This window comes from Rana temporaria, chromosome 2 (assembly GCF_905171775.1).
Source record: "Rana temporaria chromosome 2, aRanTem1.1, whole genome shotgun sequence".
NCBI classification, from domain to species: Eukaryota; Metazoa; Chordata; class Amphibia; order Anura; family Ranidae; genus Rana; species Rana temporaria.
In genome coordinates this window covers 16,817,111-16,842,077 of record NC_053490.1, presented here as the reverse complement: position 1 = coordinate 16,842,077, position 24,967 = coordinate 16,817,111, and the positions used below count along the sequence as shown (strand labels likewise).

Genomic DNA, 24,967 nt, shown 5'->3' with positions numbered 1-24,967 from the left:
ATTATATGTGAATCTGGCCCATAGCGTTTACAAAATAGGGGGTAGTTTTATGGCATTTTTATTAATATTTTTTTTTTACTAGTAATGGCGGCGACCATCGTTTTTTTTTTTCCGGTACTGCGACATTATGGCGGACACTTTTGACACATTTTTGGGACCATTGGCATATTTATCGCGATCAGTGCTATAAAAATGCATTGGATTACTATAAAAATGCCACTGGCAGTGAAGGGGTTAACACTAGGGGGCGGGGAAGGGGTTAATTATGTTCCCTGGGTGTGTTCTAACTGTAGGGGGGGGGGCCTCACTAGGGGAAATGACTGATCGCTGTTCATACATTGTTGAACCCTGACATTTCTCCCCTGACAGGACTGGGAGCTGGGTGTTTACACACACAGCTCCCGGTCCCCGCTCTGTAACGAGCAATCGCGGGTGCCCGGCGGCGATCGCGCCTGCACGGGAGTCAGGGACGAGCGGGGGCGCGCGCGCGCCCCTAGTGACCGCTTAGAGAGCCGACGCTATGGTACGGGCTCTCGCGCAGGGGTGCCGACCTGCCGCCGTCGGACTACGGCGGCGGGTCGGCAAGTAGTTAATGAATCCAAGCTCTGCAAGCTGAGATAACATGCACTGGATTGACGCATTCACACAATGTCACCGTAACCATGAGATGAAATAAAGGGCCAGATTCACGTAGAATCGCGGCGGTGTAACGTATCGTAGATACGTTACACCGCCGCAAGTTTTCATCGCAAGTGCCTGATTCACCAAGGACTTGCGATGAAAACCTACGCTGGCGGCCTCCGGCGCAAGGCGGGCCTATTCAAATGGGCATGTGCCATTTAAATTAGGCGCGCTCCCGCGCCGGACCTACTGCGCATGCTCCGTTCCGTAATTCCCGTCGTGCTTTGCGCGCCGCGACGTCATTTTTTCAAACGGCGACGCGCGTATCGCAATTCCGTATTCCCGGACGGCTTACGCAAACGACGTTATTTTTTAAATTTCGAAGCGGGAACGACGACCATACTTTATACAGCAATACGATTGCTGCGTAAAGTTAAGGCACCAAAAAAACCGACTAACTTTGCGACGGGAAACTAGACTAGCGGCGACGTAGCGAACGCGAAAATCCGTCGGGAATCGTCGTAACTCCTAATTTGCATACCCGACGCTGGTTTACGAGGCGAACTCCCCCCAGCGGCGGCCGCGGTACTGCATCCTAAGATCCGACAGTATAAAACAATTACACCTGTCGGATCTTATGGATATCTATGCGTAACTGATTCTATGAATCCGTCGCATAGATAGAAACAGAGATACGACGGCGTATCTCCTTTGTGAATCTGGGCCTTAGTTCCTTTATCCCGTGGTTTTGCAAATCTATCCCATCTATCTATGATTAAACAGTAAGTATAGTGTGAAACGCGTCAGCTGTCCAGTGTGCTGTAACTTGCTGTCTTGGATTTTACAATAAAGGCAATCATTATTTGGAGTGCGGCTGTCCAGAAGAATGCTTCTTTTTCTGCCTTGTTTTGCAAATCTATGTACACTACAAACTGTACGATTGAATCAGTTCTGATATCGCTGTTTTACTAACCTGACAGTTTATTATTCTAAATGGGAAACCTTCATTTTGTTTGCAAATATTTAAAGATTTGAACTGCCAGCAAGAAAGAGTCCTTACATTTTAAAGAGCACCTGTCATTTCAGATCCATCATGGCAGCGCCCGTTAGCGGGCATCCACTCGCCTGCTGCCGCCACGTCCCTCGCCTTGTTGTGTCACTGCCGCATCACCAGCAGTCCCATTAAAGTGAATGGAACTGTCGGCGAGCCAACAGCGCGTCAGAGATGACAGATGCTCTTTAAAAATTATGATTTAAACAAGCCTGTTTACTAGTGATGGTGCCAGGACAGGGTCTGTTGGCACCAAGGCAAAAAGGGCAAAATGCACCCTTTCTTCTTTGAGATATTTCAGCGGCATCCAGCCCTGGTGTGAAATCTCCTCCCCCTCAGTCTTCCCTTCCAGTTAAAGTGTAAGTAAGCCCCGCCTATCATTTTCAGCCAAGGAAGCTGCCATCTTTGCCTCCGTTTAATTACAACAACTGCCATGATGCTGCACATGTGATCTGTTATGACTAGGGATGTCCTGATACCACTTTTTTAGGACCGAGTACAAGTACTGATACTTTTTTTCATGTACTCGCCGATACTGAATACCGATACTTTTTTTTAAATGCAGCCTTGTGTCCCTAAATGCAGCCATGTCCCTGATGCAGCCATGTCCCTAAATTCAGCCATGTCCCTAAATGCAGCCATGTCCCTGATGCAGCCATGTCCCTGATGCAGCCATGTCCCTGATGCAGCCATGTCCCTGATGCAGCCTTGTCCCTGATGCAGCCATGTCCCTAGATGCAGCCATGTCCCTAAATTCAGCCTTGTCCCTAAATTCAGCCTTGTCCCTAAATTCAGCCTTGTCCCTGATGCAGCCATGTCCCTAGATGCAGCCATGTCCCTAGATGCAGCCATGTCCCTAGATGCAGCCATGTCCCTGATGCACCCATGTCCCTGATGCAGCCATGTCCCTAGATGCAGCCATGTCCCTAGATGCAGCCATGTCCCTAGATGCAGCCATGTCCCTAGATGCAGCCATGTCCCTAGATGCAGCCATGTCCCTAATGCAGCCATGTCCCTAGATGCAGCCATGTCCCTAGATGCAGCCATGTTCCTAGATGCAGCCATGTCCCTAGATGCAGCCATGTCCCTAGATGCAGCCATGTCCCTAGATGCAGCCATGTCCCTAGATGCAGCCATGTCCCTAGATGCAGCCATGTCCCTAGATGCAGCCTTGTCCCTAGATGCAGCCTTGTCCCTAGATGCAGCCATGTCCCTAGATGCAGCCATGTCCCTAGATGCAGCCTTGTGTCCCCTAAGAGAAAGTCAAGCCCCCCCCCGCCGCTGCCGACATCTAGTTGATCAGCGCTGGGGGAACATAACCGCTTTCATTTGAATAGCTGTGTGTTCCCCGCCGCGCCTCGTCATGTATAGACACTCCCCCTTGCCCGGGCACTTTGATAGACAGATCACCCGTCCAATCCTGGGACGGGTGATCTGTTTATCAAAGTTTCTGGGCAAGGGGGAGTGTCTATACATGACGAGGCGCGGCGGGGAACACACAGCTATTCAAATGAAAGCTGTTTTGTTCCCCAAGTGCAAATTAACTAGATGTCGGCAGCGGCGGGGGGGGGGGGGGGGACTTGGCTTTGTCTTAGGGGACTAGGCGGCAGCGGCAGCAGCTCTCCTCTCCTCCATACGGGGACTGCTCTGCTCCACTCTCCGCCCCCTCTCCACGCGCACTCCACCCCCTCTCCACCAGCTCTCGGGGGAAAAAAATAAAAGTATCGGGTCAGGCATCGGGAGCATTTGCGCGATTACAAGTACTCGCGCAAATGCTCAGTATCGGTACCGATACTAGTATTGGTATTGGGACAACCCTAGTTATGACACCAGCCATTGGATGGTTTGACAGTTTAGTTGAGAGCACAACCAATGGGAGTGTTGCATTTTCGGCACGTGCCGTAAATAAAACCGTTTCATGGACGGGTTTACTTCCGCTTTAAATCTTCTTCGTAAATGGATTATCGGCCCTCCTCACAGTGACATTCCTCTTTTCGCACAGTTTAGCAGTGTACTCTCAGTGGTGGTACAGTGGAACCTCGGTTTACGAGTAACGCAAAGACAAGCAACTTTTTTTTTTTTTAATCCTCACTCGGTTTGCGAGTGTTGTCTCACAAAACTCGCATAATTCAAGCAGTACCGCATTTGGCCAGAGGAGCGGGGGTGCCGGTGACACTCGGAACGGTTTGGCTCTCGGAAATACACAGTTCCCAAGTATTTCCGAGGGGTTTCCGTCGCCCACCTCTGGCCACATGCGGTATTGCATGCAATAGAAGTCAATGCGGTACAAATTATCTTCGTTTCCATTGACTTCTATGGCGAAACTCGCTTTGATACGCGAGTGCTTTGGATTACAAGCATTCTCCTGGAACGGATTATACTTGTCTTCCTGGCTTTCAGATGCTCCTGGTGTGAGGTTTCTGTGTAAGTTACTCATGTTGTTATTTTACCCCTCCGCAGGAAGAGTTTGGCTACAATGCAGAGACTCAGAAGCTCCTGTGTAAAAACGGGGAGACACTGCTGGGGGCCATTAACTTCTTTGTGTCCAGCATCAACACCCTCATCAACAAGACCATGGAAGACACCCTGATGACCGTCAAGCAATACGAGACAGCCAGGTACATTTTACAAATCCTGTTTAGCCAAATCATACAGTAGAGCTGCACTATTAATCATTAACCACTTAAGCCCCGGACCATATTGCGGGTCAAAGACCAGAGCACTTTTTGCGATTCGGGACTGCGTCGTTTTAACTGACAATTGCGCTGTCGTGCGACGTGGCTCCCAAACAAAATTGGCGTCCTTTTTTCCCCACAAATAGAGCTTTCTTTTGGTGGTATTTGATCACCTCTGCGGTTTTTATTTTTTGCGCTATAAACAAAAATAAAGCGACAATTTTGAAAAAAAAATGAATATTTTTTACTTTTTACCATAATAAATCTCCCCCAAAAATATATAAAAAAACAATTTTTTCCCTCAAGTTAGGCCGATACGTATTCTTCTACATATTTTTTCGGTTGGTTTGCGCAAAATGTATAGCTTTTACAATATAGGGGATAGTTTTATTGCATTTTTTTTTTTTTTTTACTACTAATGGCGGCGATCAGCGATTGTTTTCGTGACTGCGACATTATGGCGGACACTTCGGACAATTTTGACACATTTTTGGGACCGTTGTAATTTTCACAGCAAAAAATGCATTTAAAATGCACTGATTACTAGACATGTGCATTCTTTTTCGTTAGAATGCATTTTCGTCCGAAAATCGTGTTTTTTCGTTATCGATAACGAAAGCGCAAGAAACGAAAACCGAAAGATCCGACATAAAAAATGCTTTATTTTCGTTTTCGTTGCGGTAAAAATTCGATATAGAGAGATTCGACATTATAAAGAAAAGATTCGACATCATAGAGAAAAGATTCGACATTATAGAGAAAAGATTCGACATTATAGAGAAAAGATTCGACATCATAGAGAAAAGATTCGACATCATAGAGAAAAGATTCGACATCATAGAGAAAAGATTCGACATTATAGGGAAAAGATTCGACATTATAGAGAAAAGATTTGACACTATAGAAATAATAGATTCGACATTACAGAGAATAGATTTTGATTTATGAGAAAATAGATTCGGCATTATAGAGAATAGATTCGACATTATTACTAGTCATACAACATTAGAATTCTTGTAGGCGGAATATTCGAACGGAAATGTACGATTCGACGTAAAGTTTCGACGTTCCGTCGAATATTCTTTTGACCATTCGACAGAAACCAAGTATTATTGGATTTTCGGACGAAAGCTATTCCCCAACGAAAAACGACATAAATCAAAACGATTTTCGGGAGTAACTAAATAAATGTATTTTCCAAACGAAAAAACAAAACAAAATATTCCAGTCTGCACATGTCTACTGATTACTGTGAAAATGACAATTGCAGTTTGGGAGTTAACCACAAGGGGGTGCTAATGGGGTTATGTGTGACCTCATGTGTGTTTACAACTGTAGGGGGGTGTGGCTGTAGATGTGACGTCATCGATTGTGTATCCCTATCAAAGGGATCACACGATCGATGACGTAGCCACAGTGAAGAAGGGGGAAGCTGTGTTTACACACAGCTCTCCCCATTCTTCAGCTCCGGGGATCCATCGTGGGACTCCAGCGGCGATCGGGTCCGCGGGTCACGGCTGGGCACTAGCACAGGACGTACCTGTACGTGCTTGTGCCCAGCCGTGCCATTCTGCCGACGTAAATGTGCAGGTGGCGGTCCTTAAGTGGTTAAAGAAACCAGATTGCGATTCAACTCTCCTCACAATCTTCACACCGCTTTTTCCTGATTCTGTGTAACAAGTGCTGAGATTTCTCTGCTCACTTCTGACAGCTGACAAAAAAAGTCCGCCTGCTACATTTTATCACAACAGGGCTTAGGTGGAGATAAAGAGAAAAACATTGTGTTTCATCCACCCTTCTTCTCGACCAGTGGCGGTGCATCCATAGTGGGCACAGGAGCGCCGCCCCCCTCTCTCCTGCACCCGTCAATCAACAATGCATAGATTCATGCAGCTATGTATTATCGCCGCTACCGCCCCCTATTCAGGTGTCCGGCCCCCTGTTGAGCGCCAGCCATCTGAATAACAGCGGTGGGTGCCAGAAGCTCTAATAGGCTTCCTGATTAGAGCCCGTGGGCTCTAATCGGCTTCCAAATGGTTAACCAGAGGGCGCACTGCTTTGCCTTCCCTGTTTAAACAGTGCTGTGTTAGGGAATCGCTTCCCTAACACTGGCCCGCCTCTCAGCTAATCAGGTGCACCGGGTCTGGTTGCCGGTAAACCTGATTGGCTAAAGCGACAGGTAAGCAGAGATGACATCGAGGGAGTGTGGAGGACGGCTGACCCGAGAAAGGTAAGTGCTGGGTGGGGAGGGGGCAAACTGATGACATTTGAGGGGGCAAACTGGCTGCATTTGAGGGGGCAAACTGGCGGCATTTAAAGGGGCAAACTGGCGGCATTTGAGGGGGCAAACTGGCGGCATTTGAGGGGGCAAACTGGCTGCATTTGAGGGGGCAAACTGGCGGCATTTGAGGGGGCAAACTGGCGGCATTTGAGGGGGCAAACTGGCGGCATTTGATGGGGCAAACTGGCGGCATTTGAGGGGGCAAACTGATGGCATTTGAGGGGGCAAACTGGCTGCATTTGAGGGGGTAAACTGGCGGCATTTAAAGGGGCAAACTGGCGGCATTTGAGGGGGCAAACTGGCGGCATTTGAGGGGGCAAACTGGCGGCATTTGAGGGGGCAAACTGGCTGCATTTGAGGGGGCAAACTGGCGGCATTTGAGGGGGCAAACTGGCGGCATTTGAGGGGGCAAACTGGCGACATTTGATGGGGCAAACTGGCGGCATTTGAGGGGGCAAACTGATGGCATTTGAGGGGGCAAACTGGCTGCATTTGAGGGGGTAAACTGGCGGCATTTAAATGGGCAAACTGGCGGCATTTGAGGGGGCAAACTGGCGGCATTTGAGGGGGCAAACTGGCGGCATTTGAGGGGGCAAACTGGCTGCATTTGAGGGGGCAAACTGGCGGCATTTGAAGGGGCAAACTGGCGGCATTTGAGGGGGCAAACTGGCGACATTTGATGGGGCAAACTGGCGGCATTTGAGGGGGCAAACTGGCTGCATTTCAGGGGGCAAACTGGCTGCATTTCAGGGGGCAAACTGGCTGCATTTCAGGGGGCAAACTGGCGGCAATTGATGGGCACAGTGGTTGCGTTTGATGGGCACAGTAGCTGTGTTGGGCACAGTGAGTTTGTTTGCGCCCCCCCAAAATGTTTAGCACCAGCCGCCACTGTTATCTATGAATGAGCAACATTCTCATAAGGAAGTGTGTTAGGCCTACAGAACACATCCCCATCTCCTCTTCTCTGTAATATAGGGGGGAGGTTTTCAGTAGTTCACAAAGATAGCTGGGACAGTATAACCAATAAAAGTGCAACACAGGAAGTTATCAGCTTTCTGGCAGGAATATAATGTCATTTTTGCACTTATCAAACAGATGAAACAAAACACTTCCAACAGATAAAAGGAAACAAATAAGATAAGGTTGTTGTTTAGGGTTTTAAATACACGGTTTTGTCATTTTAACCACTAGATGGCAGGCTGGTTCCTAAATCCTCCATCTGTTCTTTTGGTAACATACAGATTACTATTGTACCCATAGCTCATAGAGAGATGGTCCTTCTTTGAACTTTAAACACTACGGCCTAGATTCACGTAGGGCGGCGTAACTGTGGGCGGGCGTAGCGTATCGTATTTACGCTACGCCGCCGCAACTTAGAGAGGCAAGTGCTGTATTCACAAAGCACTTGCGTCCTAAGTTACGGCGGCGTAGCGTAAATGTGCCAGCGTAAGCGCGCCTAATTCAAATTGTGAAGAGGTGGGCGTGTTTTATGTAAATAAAGCATGACCCCCACGTAAATGAAGTTTTGAACGAACGGCGCATTCGCCGTCCGTGGACGTATCCCAGTGCGCATGCGTCGGATAGAATGCCTAAGATATGTCGAACACTGCCTACGACGTGAACGTAACTTACGCACAGCCCTATTCGCGTACGACTTGCGCAAACGGCGTAAAAAGATACGCTTGTTCCGACGTCCATACTTTACATGGGCTGCGCCACCAAGAGACCTGCTTTATCTTTACGCCGGCGTATGTCTTACGTAAACGGCGTAACTAAATGCGATGGGCGCACGTACGTTTGTGAATTGGCGTATCTAGCTCATTTGCATATTCGACGCGGAAATCAACGGAAGCGCCACATAGCGGCCAGCGTAAATATGCACCCCAAGATACGACGGCGTAGGAGACTTACGCCGCTCGTATCTTGGCCAAATCTATGCGTAACTGATTCTATGAATCAGCCGCATAGATACGACGGCAGCCATTCGGACTTACGACGGCGTATCTGGAGACAGCCATGTCCCCCCCCATATGCAGCCATGTCCCCCCCCCCATATGCAGCCATGTCCCCCCCCAAATGCAGCCATGTCCCCCCCATATGCAGCCATGTCCCCCCCATATGCAGCCATGTCCCCCCCATATCCAGCCATGTCCCCCCATATATGCAGCCATGTCCCCCCCATATGCAGCCATGTCCCCCCCCCATATGCAGCTATGTCCCCCCCATATCCAGCCATGTCCCCCCCATATATGCAGCCATGTCCCCCTTACCTACATGCTGCCGAATCCCCGCTGCCGCGCCGTCGCTTGGTTAATACGGGCGGGGAACATTACAGCTTTGAATAGCTGTAGTCTTTCGCGCCGCGCTGCGTATAGACACTCCCCCTTGCTCGGGATTGGACAGTTCACCCGAGCAAGGGGGAGTGTCTATACGCAGCGCGGCGGGAAAGACTACAGCTATTCAAATGAAAGCTGTAATGTTACCCGCCCGTATTAACCAAGCAGGGATGCGGCGTAGCGGCGGGGGGGAAGTATTCTATTTCGGTATCGGGGGTATTTGCGGGAGTACGAGTACTCCCGCAAATACTCGGAATCGGTCCCGATACCGATACTAGTATACTAGTATCGGTATCGGGACAACCCTAGAGGGTAACACCGTAATATCTTCTTGGAACACAAGGTATTCACGTGTCTTACTCCATGCCATATACCAAAAATAAGAGAATTGGTTCTCCACCTGTAGAGAATTCAATCGGATGCGATGACCTCTCTGATTAAGCCCCAAAGAGGGCGAAATGCGTCTGATGAGTACTCTGCAGTTGGAAAACAGGAGCTGAAGCCATCTTTTACCCATCTCATTCACATTTATGCAACTGGAAGTCGGTGTCTGTGTGCCGACGGCCACCATTTTGTTGAAGTCCACTAGACCCTGACAAGCCGATCATGTCTTGCACCAGTCTATTCACATGCTGATCTGACAGACAGAGGCTTGTGGGGTATCCTTTTCATTATTTTGGGCTCCAAAGAAGCCTTTGTTTCCATACACTGCACTGATGATGGCCAAAACACCTGAAAAAGCTCTATGCAGTGTGGAATAATTGGCTCTATAATATTAGACTATACAGTAAAACCTTGGTTTGAGAGTAACTTGGTTTGAGAGCGTTTTGCAAGACATCAACTTTTTTTAATACATTTTGACTTGATATACAAGCGATGTCTTGATATAAGAGTAGCTTTATGTCACAACCGAGTATAAAAGAGACGAGGGGCGCCTCTAAGTGTAGCAATTTAATGAAGGTACAACATTTAGCAAACCCACATGCCTGATGATTAAAAGAGGCACATCTAAGTATGCAGGCATCCGGGGTAAAGATGTCCACATAGACCGTCCTCCTCACTGCCATTGACATCATCCCTTCTACGCTGTGCTCCACGAGCGCTTCATGCCTCGCTTTCAGATCGCTCTACTGCAGGGTAGTCTTTACGATCACGATTGCAGACTGACATCAGTGAGAGCTGGCGGTGCGGAGGATGATCTATGTCACAGCTGTCAAACACAAGGCCCACGGGCCGAATCCGGCCCTCCAGGCCATTTCATGGGGCCCTCGCACCTCTCCTGCAGCTGCAGGAGAGCTCCAGCCCTCCTCTGGTCCTCCTCCAGACCCTTACTTTCTGCTTTCAAGCAATGCATCCGGCTTCTTCCCTACAGCAGCACAAGGAAAGGGGGGTGCACTGTCATGTAAGGGAGAGTGGGGGTCTCAACTTCTGATGGTGGGGTGGCTCTTGACATCTAATGTAAGGGGAGGGAATGCATACCTCCCAACAAGCACGGATTCTGCGGGATTATCCCGCACTGACTGCATATTCCCGCAGTCCCGCAAAAGGGTTAAATTTCCCGCACTGAGAGGATCCGAGCCCCCCCTGCTCAGTACTGCAGGAGGAGGCGGGCGGAGCTGAATGGGCAGTACTGCTGGAGGAGGCGGGTGGAGCTGAATGGCAGCCTATAGGAGGAGGCGGGCGGAGATGAATGGCAACCTATAGGAGGAGACGGGCGCAGCTGAATGGCAGCTGTACTATAGGAGGAGGCGGGTGTAGCTGAATGGCAGCTGTACTATAGGAGGAGGCGGGTGTAGCTGAATCTTACAGATCCAACTGGCCCTTTTAAAGGCAATCATAATGCTGATGCGGCCCGCAATGAAATTGAGTTTGACACCCCTGCTCTATGTGGACAGCTTTATTCCAGATGCCTGCATACTTGGATGTGCCTTTTTTAACCACTTGTCTACAGGGTACTTTCACCCCCTTTCCTGGCCAAGCCATTTTTCAGCTTTTAGCGCTGTCTCACTTTGAATGACAATTGCGCAGTCATGCAACACTGCACCCAAATGAAAATGTTATCATGTTTTCCCCATAAATAGAGCTTTCTTTTGGTGGTATTTGATTTCTTGCGCTATAAACAAAAGAAGAGGGACAATTTTGAAAAAAAACACAATTTTTTACTTTTTGCTATAATAAATATCCATTTAAAAAAAAAAAAAAAACAATTTCCTCAGTTTAGGCCGATATATATTCTTCTACATATTTTTGGTAAAAAAAATGCAATAAGCGTATATTGATTGGTTTGCACAAAAAAGTTATAGCAGCTACAAAATAGGGGATATTATAACATTTTTTATTATTATAATTTTTTTTACTAGTAATTGCGGCAATCAGCGTTTTTTATCGTGACTGCGATATTGCGGCAGACACATCGGACACTTTTGACACATTTTTAAGACCATTCACATTTATACAGCGATCCCTGCTATAAAAATGCACTGATTACTGTAAAAATATGACTGTCAGGGAAGGGGTTAACACTAGGGGGCGATCAATGGGTTAATGTGTTCCCTAGGGAGTGATTCTTACTGTAGGGGGAGAGGACTGACTGGGGGAGGTGACGATGGTGTGTCCCTATGTACAAGGGACCCACCATAGGTCTCCTCTCCCTGACAGGACGTGGATCTGTGTTTACACACAGAGCTCCACGGTCCTGCTCAGTTACTGGGCAATCGCGTGTGCCTGGTTGCCATCGCGGCCGCCGGGACGGCGCATCGGGGTCCCCAGTGACGCGGCTTCGGAAGGCACGACGTCATATGACGTCCGACCCAGAACAATAGGGTCTTCCTCCTTCCGTCATTTGACCGCGGGTGGTGGACAAGAGGATAACCACTTAACCCCCGGACCATATTGCTGCCCAAAGACCAGAGCACTTTTTGCGATTCGGCACTGCGTCGCTTTAACTGACAATTGCGCGGTCGTGCGACGTGGCTCCCAAACAAAATTGGCGTCCTTTTTTCCCCACAAATAGAGCTTTCTTTTGGTGGTATTAGATCACCTATGCGGTTTTTATTTTTTGCGCTATAAACAAAAGTAGAGCGACAATTTTGAAAAAAATTATATATTTTACTTTTTGCTATAATAAATATCCCCCAAAAATATATAAAAAAAAATGTTTTCCTCAGTTTAGACCGATACGTATTCTTCTACATATTTTTCGTAAAAAAAAATCGCAATCAGCGTTTATTGATTGGTTTGCGCAAAAGTTATAACGTTTAAAAAATAGGGGGTATTTTTATGGCATTTTTATGTAATATTTTTTTTTACTAGTAATGGCGGCGATCAGCGTTTTTTTTTTCGGTACTGCGACATTATGGCGGACACTTTTGACACATTTTTGGGACCATTGGCCTTTTTTATAGCGATCAGTGCTAGAAAAGTGCATTGGATTACTATAAAAATGCCACTGGCAGTGAAGGGGTTAACACTAGGGGGCGGGGGAAGGGGTTAAGTATGTTCCCTGGGTGTGTTCTAACTGTAGGGGGGGTGGCCTGACATGGGGAAATTACTGATCTTCTGTTCATACATTGTTTCCATTATTTCTTATGGGAAAATTTGCTTTGATATAAGAGTGCTTTGGATTACAAGCATGCTTCTGGAACGAATTATGCTCGCAGTCCAAGGTTTTACTGTATAGGCGCCATTCACCAGCGGTTCTGGGTGTGCATTTGGCTGTTTGAATCATAAAGGAATGAAATCCATTGCTCCGCCCAGTCTCTTGAAAGGACGAATCCTCCTACTTTTGGGTTATGGGATGGAATGAGATATGTGAATATCTTTTGGTTTTGGCTACTGTACTACCCTTAAAACATTCATACAAAAGTGTAACCGATGGTCACACCATAATTATTTGTGCGCCAACAATAGAGAACAGTAATGGACTGAACTGAAGGGCAGTTTGCCTCTCGGCTGTGTGCAGTAGAAAATGCAGCGAGCGTCCCAAATATGTTTCTAGGTGAACGCTGTGGTTTCTAATGATGATTTGCGTGACGCTGAAGAATCTACACAATGGGTTAATCCTTTACATTCTCTGTAATTCTGTGTCTCATAGACTTGAATTTGATGCTTATCGAGCCGACTTGGAGGAGCTGAGTCTGGGCCCACGGGATGCAGCCACCTTGTGCCGCATTGAGATCGCCCAACAAAACTTCCAGATACATCGTAACAAATACGAGAAGCTGCGAGGAGATGTAACCATAAAACTGCGCTTCCTGCAGGAAAATAAGGTAATGGGAAAAACTCTTATTACTTTGGAAATGGCTAATTTATGCAAAATTGTACAGATTCCCTACCAAACACAACTAACTTCACCATGACTGCCAATAGCTCTGCTAAACCCTTCATGACCTCCAGTCACTCTACTGACCTCCCCCATGACAGCCATTTGCTCTACTGACCTCCCCATGGCAGCCAGTCACTCTACTGACCTCCCCCTTGACAGCCAGTCACTCTACTGACCTCCCCCATGACAGCCAGTTGCTCTACTGACCTCCCCATGACAGCCAGTCACTCTACTGACCTCCCCCATGACAGCCAGTCACTCTACTGACCTCCCCCATGACAGCCAGTCACTCTACTGACCTCCCCCATGACAGCCAGTTGCTCTACTGACCACCCCATGGCAACGAGTCACTCTACTGACCTCCCCCTTGACAGCCAGTCACTCTACTGACCTCCCCCATGACAGCCAGTTGCTCTACTGACCTCCCCATGACAGCCAGTCACTCTACTGACCTCCCCCATGACAGCCAGTCACTCTACTGACCTCCCCCATGACAGCCAGTCACTCTACTGACCTCCCCCATGACAGCCAGTTGCTCTACTGACCACCCCATGGCAACGAGTCACTCTACTGACCTCCCCCTTGACAGCCAGTCACTCTACTGACCTCCCCCATGACAGCCAGTCGCTCTACTGACCTCCCCCATGACAGCCAGTCGCTCTACTGACCTCCCCCATGACAGCCAGTCGCTCTACTGACCTCCCCCATGACAGCCAGTTGCTCTATTGACCTCCCCCATGACAGCCAGTCACTCTACTGACCTCCCCCTTGACAGCCAGTCGCTCTACTGACCTCCCACTTGACCTCCAGTCACTCTACTGACCTCCCCTATGACCGCCAGTCACTCTACTGACCTTCCCCATGACAGCCAGTCACTCTACTGACCTTCCCCATGACAGCCAGTCACTCTACTGACCTCGCCATTACATTATAATTACAAAATTGCTCTGTAGACTTCAACATGACTGCCAGTCATACTGCCGACCTCGCCATCACCACCAGTTATTCTTTTGGTCTCATGATCGTAATTGACTGTACGGACTTCACCATTGCATCACTCAGTGCTAGACTCGCCAAAACTGCTAGTCATTGTGACAGCCAGTTATCCTGCTAACTTCACCGTGACTGCCTGTAGCGCTGCTAAACTCTTCATGACCTCACTCTTCTGACCTCCCTATGACAGTCCGTCTTTCTACTGGCCTTATTATGACTGGCATCCACTCTACTGGCCTCACTATGTCTGTTGGTCATTCAACAGACCTCACCAATACCTTTAAAATTACAAAATTGCTCTGTTGACCTCGCCATGACCGCCAGTCACACTGCCGACTTCGCCATGACCGCCAGTCACAGTGCCGACTTCGCCATGACCGCCAGTCACACTGCCGACTTCGCCATGACCGCCAGTCACACTGCCGACTTCGCCATGACCGCCAGTCACACTGCCGACTTCGCCATGACCGCCAGTCACACTGCCGACTTCGCCATGACCGCCACTCACACTGCCGACTTCGCCATGACCGCCAGTCACACTGCCGACTTCGCCATGACCGCCAGTCACACTGCTGACCTCCATGATTGTCAGTCACCCTGCAGACCGCAACTTGACCGCCAGTTGCTCTGTTGGTCTCATCATGAATAAAAGTGAAAAATAGAGGGCGCTAGGCCCATACAAATAATGTGTATAGTGCCGTGGACCAATCAGCTAAGATTGGCAATTGATTAACAATCCCTAATGGGTAAATATATAACAAATAAAATCAAAATAAAGTCCCATATATTGCAGGCAGCGCTGCACATTGAGAAAAAACACAGCGTGAAATTCCAATGTGATCAATAATAATAAATGGAAAAAGTCCCAAACAGTAAAGAAAATTTTGCAATCCACTTCGTTCGTTGTGATTTTCTTATAAAGAGAGAAAGTGCCACCACCGCTCTTAATAGCTTCAATTCCACCCAAGGTGCTTGGTATATAAATTGCTCTTACCAGAGCTAGTTGACCATTTTAATGAAAAGATGGTCACACCAGCTTATGCAGGATTGTGCCTGCGCATATGAGGATATGGACAACCGATATACAGATCCAGGAGCTCCACATGGGATATTTATGCAAGAGAAGAAAGCCAGGAAGACCAATAGCGTAATAACGTTTATTTAAAAATTCTTAAAAAACATAAAAACAGCCAAATGGCCTCTTACTTTGGGGGGTGCCCACCCGGCACTGAGGCTACGGACTTGTTACCGCCAATCTGCGGTTTCAAATTTGGGATTCGAAGGGGGGTGGAAGCCGCCGCTATCTCACCGCCAATGGATCCTTGCCGACACTCCACAGCGCAGGGGGGACGTCACGTGACCAGGACTGCCTCCGACGTACGTTTCGTTATGCTAACGTCATCAGGGGGGCGTCTCATCATGACCATAATTGACTGTACAGACTTCACTATGACATCACTTAGTACCAGACTTGCCAGGACTGCTAGTCATTCTGACAGCCAGTTATCTTGCTGACTTTACAATGACTGCCAGTCACACTGCTGATCTCCCCATTATAACTAGTCACTCTGATGACATCACCACGACAGCTGGTCACTCTGGTAAACTCACCATGACCCCCAGTTGCCCCACTAACCTCACCATGACCACCATTGACTGTGTTGACATTAAAGTGACTCGACAAGACCACCAGCCATTTTGCCAACCTTCCAATGAAAATCAATCATTCAACATAACTCATTATAATTATCACTTGCTTTACTGGTCTGTCCATTGCCATCAGACTCTGGTCCAATGTCACGATGATAGCTGATACCAATGCTAACCTCACCATGAACCCACATTTATTCTCTGGCGACTACACCATGATCGACAGTAAATATATTGATCTCATAATACAGATATAAAAGATTTAATTGACTCTGCTCGTTCTCTTTACACAGGTGAAGGTCATGCACAAGCAGCTGCTTCTCTTCCATAATGCCATCTCCTCCTATTTTGCTGGGAATCAACAACAACTGGAAGCTTCACTGCAGCAGTTTAACATCAAGCTTAGCAGTGCGGCCAGTGACAAACCCTCGTGGCTGGAGGAGCAGTGACTCCCTCCCCCCCGTCTGTACATTTGTGATTGCGTGCGTTATATATATGTCATTGTTGGTGTGCATGAAGGATAGGAGTACTGTGTGGGAATGCAAGTGTTGATGTATGAGTATTGTTCAGGTCCCAAAGAGTGTGTGATCGGTGTGTTTCTGAGTCTGACAGTTGGCGTTTTTACAGCTTGCAGTGCAGATCACAAGAATTCATATTTACTTTTTAATCAAGTTGTCCATTAAAACCATTTCTGCTGCTTTGAGTGATCTGGGCCAGTGTTAGTCAATGACCCTGGGCCATATTCTGAGTATAGTTACGATGGAGTATCTCAGGAAACTCCGTCGTATCTCTCTTTTTTGACCCGCGTATCTATGCGAGTGATTCTTAGAATCATTTTCGCATAGATACGCTTAAGATCTGACATGTGTAAGTCACTTACACTGTCGGATCTTAAATGTAATTACCCAGCCGGCCGCTAGGTGGCGTTTACGTTCAGGTCTCATTTGTTTATGCAAATGAGCCTGATACGCCGATTCCCGAACGAATTCGCGTTGCGTAACCGTCGTTTGCGTAAGCGTAAGGTTACCCCTGCTATATGAGGGGTAACCTTACGCCAGTCCCACATACGCCATGTTATGTATGGCGTCGGGTCCGCGTCGTCTTTTCCCGTCGGGTACCTCGTTTCCCTAAGTCGTCAATGACGCACACGTCGGCGTCATTGACGTTTTCCGCCGAGAACTGGAGCATGCGCACTGGTCTATTTTAAGCCCGGCGCATGCGCAGTTCGTTCGAATCGGGGGCGCGCTTAATTTAAATACAAGCCGCCCCCTTGAAGTTACGCGGGGATACGTCGGGCCAATTACACTACGCCGCCCCAAACTACGGAGCAAGTGTTTGGAGAATACAGCACTTGCTCCTGTAGGTTGGGGCGGCGTAGTGTAAATGGCTTACGCGCCGCCCGCCTAAAAAGTACCAGAATATGGCCCCCTGAGCCCAATTCTTTTGTTTTTGTGGCTCATGATGTGTACCTTTCACACAGAAAATCATTCCTGTTTAACTAGAAGAGAACCCTTCCTGATAAATATTTTTTTTTTGTGCCCACCATTCTAAAGGTCTCATCTGCTCCAGTCCACTCCTTCCTAAATCCCATCCACTTTTTGTCATATTTGTCAATTCGCTCTACACAAAAACATTTCCTGTCCATTCCTAGATTTGAAGATTTCATCCACTATACTGCATTGCACTAATGGCCTCATCCAGCACTCTCTCTGCTCTTCCAAAGATTCTTCTACTGCCCTTTTCAGGAGGTCCTATTCGCTGTAGGCTTCATTTTCCCCAAGCTTCATCTGGTCTTCACTCTTTATTATCGACTTAACGCATCACATCTACTTTCCCCTTCATCCTACTCTCTATATCTGAGGCCCCGTACACACGACCGAGTTTCTCGGCAGAATTCAGCCAGAAACTCGATCGAAGCCGTATTCTGCCGAGAAACCCGGCCGTGTGTACACTTTCGGCCGAGGAAGCCGACGAGTTCCTCATCAAGCCAAATAGAGAACATGTTCTCTATTTCCTCGTTGTTCAATGAGGAAAGTTGGCTCGCCGAGATCCTCGGCGGCTTCACACAGAACTCGACGAGCAAAACGATGAGTTTTGCCCGTCAAGTTCCTCGGACGTGTGTACGGGCCTCATGCTGTCTACCAAACATGACATTTATTCTACAGTTTTTTACACTCCAAACATCATGTGCTCTCTAAATCTTATTCTCTCTACCTTACATCTCATCAAAGTAACGTTTTACTGTTGCACATCCCATCCAGTCTGTACTCTTCTCCCTATATCTCATGCTTTCTGCCCTTTCTTGCATCTCGCCCACTCTACACTCTGCTTGTCCAGTCATCTCTTCCACTGTACACTTCTCTCTTCCATACATCTCATGCTGTCTACTTTCTGATCCTTCACACATCTCATCCATTCTACACTCCATTTGTAGTATATTTAATTCACTCTACACTCTTCTCTTTCATACATCTCTTCCACTATATACTTCCCCCTTCCTTATACTGTCTGCTTTTTTAATACATCCTATCCCATTCCACTCCATACTTTCCTGTTCCACACATCTCATTCACTCTACTTTCACACATCTCATTCACTCTCACACATCTCATTCACTCTACTTTCACACATCTCATTCACTCTACTTTCACACATCTCATTCACTCTACTTTCACACATCTCATGCTCTGCTATTTCATACATCTCTTCTACTATGCACTTTGCTCTTTCAAAACTTCTCATTGTCTCTCCCCTGTGCTCTTTCATACATCTCATCCACTCTACACTCTTCGCTTTCATAGATCTCATCAAGTCTAGACTCCACTGTAACGTCTAATTCGTTCTACACTCGCTCTTCTAAAATCTCATCCACTCTACACTCCGCTCTTCTAAAATCTCATCCACTCTACACTCCTTTCTTCTAATATCTCATCCACTCTACACTTCGTTCTTCTAAAATCTCATCCACTCTACACTCCGTTCTTCTAAAATTTCATAAACTCTACACTTCGTTCTTCTAAAATCTCATCCACTCTACACTCGGTTCTTCTAAAATTTCATAAACTCTACACTTCGTTCTTCTAATATCTCATCCACTCTACACTTCGTTCTTCTAAAATCTCATCCACTCTACACTTCGTTCTTCTAAAATCTCATCCACTCTACACTTCGTTCTTCTAAAATCTCATCCACTCTACACTCCGTTCTTCTAAAATTTCATAAACTCTACACTCGGTTCTTCTAATATCTCATCCACTCTACACTCGGTTCTTCTAAAATCTCATCCACTCTACACTTCGTTCTTCTAAAATCTCATCCACTCTACACTCGGTTCTTCTAAAATCTCATAAACTCTACACTCCTTTCTACTAAAACCTCATCCACTCTACACTCCGTTCTTCTAAAATCGTATCCACTGTACACTCCTTTCTACTAAAACCTCATCCACTCTACACTCCGTTCTTCTGAAACCTCATCCACTCTACACTCCATTCTTCTGAAATCTCATTTACTCTACTTAATGTTCTACTAAAATCCCATTCGCACTACATTCTGTTCTTCTAACATATCATCCACTCTACACACCTTTCTTCTAAAAGCTCATCTACTCTACACTCTGTTCTTCTTTAATATTATCCCTTAAACTCTACTCTTTCATACGTCTCATAAACTCAACACTCCCCTTTTCCACATGTCATATCCTCTCTACACTACGATGTTCCATAGCTTGTATCCCCTCTACACTACACTCTTGCACTTTACTCACCACGCATCTCATCTTTACACTCTCCTCTTCCACACATCGCCCCACCCAATAACTCAGCACTCCTTAATCTAATAATATTTCCCTACGTCCCCAAGGAAAAGCCTAGATGGGTCAGGAGAGCTAAACCACAAACTCTTTTGAGCTAAATTCATTGTAGATAACTGTTGGAAATAGTAGAGGCGTGACGACATGTCTGTTAAAACTTGTGTTTTTCGTTATATCATCTTTCCTATGTTATTGATGTTAGGTTATTATTTTTATTTGCTTGATGGGTATAGTTGTGATTTTATCTGTGTTCCCCTGGTAGACCTTCCTCACACTTTCCTTTTCATGGATTATTGTAAATGCAGAGATTACAGCTAGACCCTTCACCCCCCCCCCCCAGTTATGCTTTTAGTTGTATCATATAATGAATGATGATATATTATCATGGGACGTGAGTAGTAAGCTACTGCTGGTGGGGAATCACAAAAAGGGGGGGTGCTCATGATGACTCCCTAGCAGTGTCGATGTTGGTGATGGTTTCCACGAGAGACCTGTGTATCTGAGGGTGGATTATGTTACCGGCATGTGTGCCAGTGACATGATAGAAGCCACTGTGTGAGGTCCAGTCAACGTTCAGGCATACTTCATCTCTGCAAAGGTATAATATAGACCCAAGTTTGGTGAGTGTGACCGCATAAGACATTTCAGCCTGATTTGGTATAGAGATTTGTCCTGTAGTCATATGTGTCTATATCCAGTGTAAATGTGTATAGTGTTCCTCCTGGGAGAGTGGCTCTCTGATCCGGTTCCAAGTTTGCGTGTATGTATGCCGCTGGTGCTATGCTGTGCACACATGGGCCAATCCTGCCGCATGAGTTACCGAAACCCAACTGCTGGTCTTCTGCCTGAGCAGCTAAATGTCTTACAGTATCATCAACGGCTGCAGCTTAAGGATGACCACACATCCAGTCCAAATCCTGGCCAATCAAGTGAGGCCATCTGTTTTTTGTTTTTTTCCTGCACCTTGGCTAATGATCTTGTCTGTTGGATCACTCGCAGTCATTGAAACCATTCTCAGGCACAATGAGAGGTTTCATTGGACCTGTGTTGTGGAATCTCCATAATAATACATTGTGTATGTCCAGCATAGCACTCTGCCCTGATGTGTATATGAGGATGTGTGTGTGCGTGTCCGTGTGCGAGTATATGTGTGTTTGTACCCTGCGTGAGTAACACTCCGTCCCAGGCTATAATGGTACAATACTCAAGAACTACAGATGCTTCCCAGTTCACAACATTTGCAATATTTTCATGGGGTAACGTGCACATTGCTGACTCGTAATATTACTAACTAGATCTGCCCTGTGTATGTGAGGTTGGGACGTGTGCTCTATCACCTGCTCTGTAGTATGCGTAGAGTTGTACGGTTGTTATTTATGAAGAGTGGTTACCCCCTTGGATGTATTGATAGTATGGTCCAGATTTCATAGCGGAATGCCGGTTTGGATTTAAGTGCATTTGACCCGAGAGGTCGTCTCATTTTCAGGAGCAAAAGGTTATGGGAACATTTCTGTAAATCTGAATTAAACTAATGAAGACACTAGCAATGTGTGGTCTGTTATTATCACCTCCAGAACACAATTTAGATGCCTTAGCCAGATATGGCTTCTGTCTAGGTGTGTTGTGTTTCCTGCCCTTTTAACCATGTTATGTTTTCCTCCTTTATATTGTCTGTCCCCTGTGTTTCTTCTTTCCCCAATCTCCCTCTCTGGCCTGTATCTTATTTTCTTTCAGTGGCGGCTGGTGCTCAACATTTTTGGGGGCGCAAACAAAAAAACAAAAAAATTGCAGCCTCACTGTGCACATCAAATGCAGCCACTGTGCCATGCCATCAAACGCAGCCACTGTGCCATCAATTATCACCACTGTGCCATGCCATCAAATGCAGTCACTATGCCATCAATTCGCACCACTGTGCCATGCCATCAAACGCAGTCACTGTGCCATGCCATCAAACGCAGCCACTGTGCCATGCCATCAAACGCAGCCACTGTGCCATGCCATCAAACGCAGCCACTATGCCATGCCATCAAACGCAGTCACTGTGCCATGCCATCAAACGCAGTCTCTGTGCCATGCCATCAAACGCAGTTACTGTGCCATGCCATCAAACGCAGCCACTGTGCCATGCCATCAAACGCAGTCACTGTGCCATGCCATCAAACGCAGCCACTGTGCCATCAATTGTCACCACTGTGCCATGCCATCAAATGCAGCCACTGTGCCCCTCAATTGTCGCCACTTTGCCCATTGTTGCCACTGTGCATGTCACTGTGCCCTTTAATTGTTGCCACTGTGCCCATTGTCACCACTGTGCCCATTGATGTCACTGTGCCCTTTAATTGATGCCACTGTGCCCATTGTTACCACTGTGCATGTCACTGTGCCCTTTAATTGTTGTCACTGTGCCCATTGTCACCACTGTGCCCATTGATGCCACTGTGCATGTCACTGTGCCCTTTAATTTTTGCCACTGTGCCCATTGTCACCACTGTGCCCATTGTTGCCACTGTGCATGTCACTTTGCCCTTTAATTGTTGCCACTGTGCCCATTGTTGCCACTGTGCATGTCACTGTGCCCTTTAATTGTTGCCACTGTGCCCATTGTCACCACTGTTCCCATTGTTGCCACTGTGCATGTCACTTTGCTCTTTAATTGTTGCCACTGTGCCCATTGTTGCCACTGTGCCCATTGTTGCCACTGTGCCCATTGTCGTCACTGTGCCCTTTGTCGTCACTGTGCCCTTTGTCGTCACTGTGCCCTTTGTCGTCACTGTGCCCTTTGTCGTCACTGTGCCCTTTGTCACCACTGTGCCCATTGTCGCCGCCGTGCCCTGTAAAATGCACATACCTTTTTGCTTCCATGTCCCTCGATGTCTTCTCCCGCCCTCGATGACGCTTCAGCCAATCAGGTTACCGATAGGCGGATCTGATTGGCTGAGACGGCCATCAGTCTTATCCAAGGAACACACCCCCCGTGCGTTCCGAGGATAGACTCTGCTGGCTCTGATAGGCACTTCTGCTCAGCCAACCAGCTGCCGTTATTCAGGTAACCGGCGCCCAAGGTCCGGCTATCTGAATAGACCAGTGGCAGCTGGCAACAATAACATACATTCATGCAATACGTGAATGTATGTTATTTGGGAAAGGGGGTGGCGCTGCAGCGCCCTCTATAGACGGCCGCCATCACTGCAGTTAGTAAAAAGTAAAAACGACATTTTAAGTAAAATAAAAATTCTTAAAGGGCCCATTTTTTTTTGTGACTACAGGAGGGGGGGGGGCACCCGGGCGCCCCCTATGGACGGGCCACCACTGTTTTCTTTACAGGTTTCCTCTTCTCTGCCCTGAGCCATTCATCTCTGTACTGTGTCACCTCTGCTGTTTTTGTCTCAGTCATCTTATTTTTATTTTTATATCATCTCTATATTCGTTCTATCTTTTTCACCTCCTCTGCCACAAGCTCAGATGTTTCCAATAAAGGATACTGTTGATGCTGCAGGATACAAGGATCCCTTTCACACCAGTGGACCGTTTTTCTGTCGCAAACACATTGGATCACCCATTTTTCTTTATGGAGCAGTGGACATCGGAAGACATGTGTCCGCTGACACCTGCCGGCATCCAACTCCGGGATCCGTTCACCATCTGTCCGGTGAATCGGATTGGATGACAGTTGTATGGAAACGGACAGGTAGTCCGTCCTATAGAGAATAGCGGGCTGTGTCTTAGTCCACTCTGCATAGGGGAGCGGACATGGACCTGTCATCTGCCTGCTTAGCATTGATCAGCAGAGAGATCCCCTGCTGAACAAGCAGATCCGCTTGGCGACTTCCACTCCATCTAAAAGGGACCTATGAAATTATAAACCAGTGGTTTTCAACCTTATTAAGACTAGGACCCAGCAAATCCTTCCAAGCTCTGATGGGTGTCAATGTGGAGAGATGAAGGTTCTGGAGGGGGTTAGGGGACTCTGCACTCACCATACCTTGTGCTTGATTCACCTGCAGGCATCTCTATCCCCCCCCCCCCACACTTTCCCTGTATTTTCGTCTGTTTTATCTCTCATTTAGGCTCTTCTAGTTTAGAATTTTGTTTGTCTTCCCTCTGTGGTATTGATTGTCATAGGGCCAGATTCTCGTAGATCCCGCGTTGGCGTAGTGTAAGCCATTTACACCACGCCACCGCAACTTACTGGAGCAAGTGCCGTATTCTCCAAGCACTTGCTCCGTAATTTGCGGCGGCGTAGTGTAAATGGCCCGGCGTATGGCCGCGTAATTCAAAGGGGGCGGCTTGTATTCAAATTAAGCGCGCCCCCGCGCCGATTGAAGTGCGCATGTGCCGGGCTGAAAAGTAGCCCAGTGCGCATGCTCCAGCTCATGACGGAAAACGCCAATGACGCCGACGTGAGCGTCATTGACGTAAAGTCGTATTCAAGAACGACTTAGGAAAACGACGTAACCGACGGAAAAAGCCGACGCGGACCCGACGCCATACTTAAAGCGGGGGTTCACCCTTAGAGGGCACTTTTTCCCCTTAGATTCCTGCTCGTTTTCTCTAGGGGAATCGGCTATTTATTTTAAAATATGTGCAGTACTTACCCGTTTACGAGACGCATCCTCTCCGTCGCTTCCGGGTATGGGCTTCGGGAATGGGCGTTCCTTCTTGATTGACAGGTTTCCGAGAGGCTTCCGACGGTCGCATCCATCGCGTCACGATTTTCCGAAAGAAGCCGAACGTCGGTGCGCAGGCGCAGTATAGAGCCGCACCGACGTTCGGCTTCTTTCGGCTACGAGTGACGCGATGGATGCGACCGTCGGAAGCCTCTCGGAAGAATGTCAATCAAGAAGGAACGCCCGCTCCCGCAGCCCATACCCGGAAGCGACGGAAGAAGATGCAGCTCGAAAACGGGTAAGTACTGCTCATATTTTAATATAAATAGCCGATTCCCCTAGACCGAACGAGCAGGAAGCTAAGGGGAGATTTTTTTTTTTTTTTTAAATGGGTGAACTCCCGCTTTAACATGGCATACGGCGGACTGACGTAAGGTTACCCCTCGTATAGCAGGGGTAACCTTACGCTTATGGAAACGACGTACGCGACGCAAATTTGTTCGGGAATCAGCGTATCCGGCTCATTTGCATAAACAAATGAGAACTGAACGTAAACGCCACCTAGCGGTCGACGTCGCATTACATCTAAGATCCGACGGTGTAAGTGACTTACAC

At 47.4% G+C, this 24,967-nt stretch overlaps 1 protein-coding gene across 3 annotated transcripts in view; it reads left to right on the top strand.

Moving 5' to 3' along the window:
* ARFIP2 (ADP ribosylation factor interacting protein 2) overlaps positions 1-16,739 on the top strand; it is a 113,261-nt gene extending 96,522 nt beyond the window's left edge. For all 3 annotated transcript variants that reach the window (XM_040339906.1, XM_040339907.1, XM_040339908.1), the window contains 3 exons: positions 4,133-4,290; positions 13,058-13,232; positions 16,225-16,739. In XM_040339906.1, coding sequence (XP_040195840.1) covers positions 4,133-4,290; positions 13,058-13,232; positions 16,225-16,380 — 489 coding nt within the window. In that variant the 3' untranslated portion in view covers positions 16,381-16,739. The remainder of the gene's footprint in view (positions 1-4,132; positions 4,291-13,057; positions 13,233-16,224) is intronic.
* The last annotated feature ends 8,228 nt before the right edge of the window (positions 16,740-24,967 follow it).